The sequence below is a fragment of the Macaca fascicularis genome, chromosome 15 (assembly GCF_037993035.2).
Source record: "Macaca fascicularis isolate 582-1 chromosome 15, T2T-MFA8v1.1".
In the NCBI taxonomy this organism is placed as follows: domain Eukaryota; kingdom Metazoa; phylum Chordata; class Mammalia; order Primates; family Cercopithecidae; genus Macaca; species Macaca fascicularis.
Genome location: NC_088389.1, coordinates 93,819,338 through 93,823,249, shown reverse-complemented (window position 1 = coordinate 93,823,249; position 3,912 = coordinate 93,819,338). Strand labels below are relative to the sequence as shown.

Genomic DNA, 3,912 nt, shown 5'->3' with positions numbered 1-3,912 from the left:
CCAAATGTTAACTAAGATAATCTCTAGCCAATTAGCTTACAGGTCAGTTCTATTTTTATTTCATCTAAGCAAAGGACATTAAAAATTACCATTATTTTAGTAAGCCTAAAAATAGTAATATAGGAGGAAAGTTAAGAAAAAGAAGGAGAAAAACCAAATTCAAAACAAGTTAGGTGCAGCAGCATATTGGGAGCAAAGAGGGATATGGGAATGCGGGTAGGGCAAGTAGGGAAACTAAATAAGATCTGAGGGAAAAAGTTCCTTGTAGGTGGGTGGGAAAGGGGTGGAACTGACACCATTGACGCAAGAGCTGAGTAATAGCCCTAAGGAAATAAATGCCTGGTGAAAGCATGCAGAAAGCAGTCTGGAGCCCAGAAGAGACACACCAGCACAGTCTGGTAGGCTACAGTATCAAGTCTCTAGAGAAAGGCTGAAACACCCAGAACAAGAGAGACCAGGTCCAGGATGCCCAGTCTGTTCTGGTCCCATCTGCCAGCAATCTGGCTGCTGCTGAGCCAACTCCTTAGAGAAAGTCTAGCAGCAGAGCTGAAGGGATGTGGTCCCCGATTTGGAAAAAGGATGCTGTCATATTGCCCCATGCCTGAAAAGACATTCACCACCACCCCAGGAGGGTGGCTGCTGGAATCTGGACGACCCACAGGTAAGAACCCTGGACTGCCAAACAATCAGAATGATGCCTGAAAAAACAGGCTCCAGATCTCATCGACTGCCTGTAGTCAACTCAGACTCTACTGTGGCTAGTGCCTAAATGTTTATGGTTTTTCATTGTAATGTGCTTTTATTAAAAGGGTCTCACCAGAAATCTCATGGGAAGTTTGGGGTAGAGGGGAAGCTGCAGGAAAAACAGAAGAACAGCCTCACCTTGGAGGCTCTTGGTGCCCTTCCCACCTGGCAGCCAGAGACACAGGGTGGAGAAAACAGGGAAGCCTCAGAGAAAGTGACTATTCTCAACACCAGCAGGAGGTGAGGCATACTCCAGGACCCCCGGGAAAGCTGGGCAGGCGAGAAAACAGTTGTGCTTGCAATGGGATACCTGGGCCAGGCATCTCCAATTAAGAAGAAAGGGGACAAACAGTGAGGTGGTGAGCTGACTATCATTTCTGTTTATGCACCTATGGGCCTGAGGGCAGCACACTGAGACCTCTGTTAGGTTCCTGGAATGTGAGATAAAGGGGCCTTAGATTTAATGACTCTCCTCCTTTGTCATTAAGCTGGGCAATGGTCTATGTCACCAAAAACGTCCTCTTACAAAAAAGTTTTTTTAATGCACCCCAACAGAACACCTTGCCTCCCATTTCTTTGAATCTACTCTTGTAGTGTGTTGAGAAAGATGAGATGACGAGAAAAAAAGTTGCCTGGATGACTAGAGGGGAAATTGAAGGGGACCAGAGACAAGGAAAGTTCACCGTTCAGACCATCATAGCTGATTTGATTAGTGCTTTCAACATTTGACACTGTAAAGCATTTTCTTTAAAAGCAAGATTTCAGAACTGAGGAAAGTTCAATACCAGGGTAGTTTTAAAACTTTACCAAGTAACAAGGTATTCATAAAGATAAATTGCAAGCTAAGTTAAAACTAGCAAGGGCAGTTTCCAAAACAGATAGAGGCTACTCTATTCTGTCTAATAGGTCGTGTTAAGTTCTGAAAAGCTAAGTTAAATTACTAAACATTGTTTTACATTTAATAAAAATGACATAGGTTTTGAACCAGCAATGTGTGACTCCAGAACTGCTTCTTGTAACCCATATGCATACACTTCATTAAATCATTAAATGACTCTGTTTAAAGTTATCATGCACAGTGAACGCACTTGGATTTTGTGTGATTTATATAATGATTTCAAAGTTATTTCCTTTTTTTACATTATTAGTCACAGCTTGTTTCATTTTACTATAAAATAAGGGAAGAATACCACAAAGTCAAAACAATTTGTAATGCAAACTAAGGAAGAGTATGCTGTACTATAATTTCTATTTAAATTTCACTTTTTTCTCAGTAAATAAGTGAAATTTCTCATTTAAATACTTTGATAAATATAGATAAATTTAACAAGAAAAATGGAAAGTATTCATGGATAACAAATGTTAACATTTGGTGTAGATACATATAGATGTATGTTGCTTCTCAGCTTTTTAGCTAAGATCCAGTGATGTATGTGTATAGATTTATGTGGATTAGATTTAAATATCTGAATCTTTCTATTAGAATAACTTGTGAGTACATAATGCATTGAAGTTATCAATCAAAACAGTGTCGGGGAAAGTCAAAAGTGGTATGGTATAGGCATTTAGAGGGTCATTGGAGGAGTGCATAGAGGGGACAGGATGGGGAATTAGCATATCCTTAATATTGTAGTATCTTAAAGTGCCCTACTCTAAGTAAGCTAAGTTGTTGAAATGTTAGGATACTTGCTGATTCTCTTTGGTGTTTAATTACACTGAGGCAATGGGTACATTGTAGTCTAGGCAAATTGTATAATTTTTTTGATCCTCTTTCACATGAATGTTTTTCCTCACCTTTCATTCCTCTCTTTTACTTCACAGAAACGGTGTCAACCTCCAACAACAAAGATGGAAAAACCTTAGGTACAACATCAGAATTCATTCCTAACTTGTCACCGGAGCTGAAGAAACCACTGTCTGACGGGCAGCCATCATTGAAGAAAATAATACTTTCCCGAAAAAAGAGAAATGGACATCACGGATTTGATCCATTCTGTTGTGAAGTGATTTGTGATGATGGAACTTCAGTTAAATTATGTACATAGTAGAGTAATCGTGGACTGGACATCTCATCCATTCTCATATGTATTCTCAATGACAAATTCACTGATGCCCAGTTAAATGACTGCTGTTTATTAGAACATGAGAATCATTATTGGTATTCACAGGTTTCACTTGCTCTGTACTAATATATTCTCTCCAAAGGGAGGAAGTTAGATAGATGGAATAAGTTCTAGTAGTTGATAGTACAATGGGGAAATTATACTTAACATTAACTCACTGTATATTCCAAAATAGCTAGAAGAGAATTGTAATGATTCCAACACAAAAAAGATGAATGTTAGTTTGGATGGATATCCCAATTACCCTGATTTTATCATTAAACCTTATATACATGTATCAAAATATCACATGTACTACAAAAATGTGTACAACTATAATATGTGAATTAAAAACTTACTGGAAATAATGTTTTAAAGTTTTACACACACAAGCACATACGTTCACACACACTCACTCAGGTCTCTTTAGTTTTCCTCTTTTCACACTAGAAGAAATGTAAGAGATAAAGGATCTAACCATCTCTAACATCAGCACATAGCATGGAGGGAAAGCAGTGAAGGAATGAACTGGTGGGAGAGGAATTAGACATGTTCACCCCAGGGTAACCCCAGACACCTCTCTAGAACTTTGCCCAATTCATATCCTTCACCTGCCTCTCAGTACACTGCCTTTAGACCTTCAATCATTCTATAAAGTCCTCTTTTGTCCCTGGCATTATTCCACATCCCTTCATCAAAGTGGTGAATCGGCACAAATACTGGGCTTCCTCTGGCTACACATACCTCCTCCCTGTGTGTCTCTAAATTCTAAATCAAAGCACACATTTTATGCTCTGTCAGTCAGGTCCTACTAGTTGTGTTTGTTTGTTTTCAGGCTAACTGAAGCTGCTACTACCTCATTATCAGGTCCTATTAACTTACTTCAAGTAACATGATTTGAATAGCCCTCTCTGCCTGCCCACAAAGTGCTCTGAATCTAGTGTGGGACATGGAGAAGCAAAGGATAATAAGGGCAATGATATTTGTAGGTCATCATAGAGACTGTAATGATCCACAGGAATCAGGGTTGTGTTTAATGCCAACGTGGGAAGGAATGAATGCACAG

The 3,912-nt window shown here is 39.2% G+C and overlaps 1 protein-coding gene across 1 annotated transcript; it reads left to right on the top strand.

The window, feature by feature from the left end:
- Positions 1-361: 361 nt before the first annotated feature.
- Positions 362-3,211, top strand: INSL4 (insulin like 4). Its single transcript, XM_005581789.5, has 2 exons — positions 362-661; positions 2,566-3,211. Exons 1-2 carry the CDS (start codon positions 466-468, stop codon positions 2,787-2,789), a joined length of 420 nt encoding a protein of 139 aa, XP_005581846.2. The 5' UTR covers positions 362-465; the 3' UTR covers positions 2,790-3,211.
- Positions 3,212-3,912: the final 701 nt, after the last annotated feature.

Bases quoted from the DNA above. Each gene is read 5' to 3' on its own strand.
- INSL4 (XM_005581789.5), top strand. From the start codon at position 466: ATGCCCAGTCTGTTCTGGTCCCATCTGCCAGCAATCTGGCTGCTGCTG. The intron at 662-2,565 runs GTAAGAACCCTG...TTTACTTCACAG, and splicing joins GGAATCTGGACGACCCACAG to AAACGGTGTCAACCTCCAAC.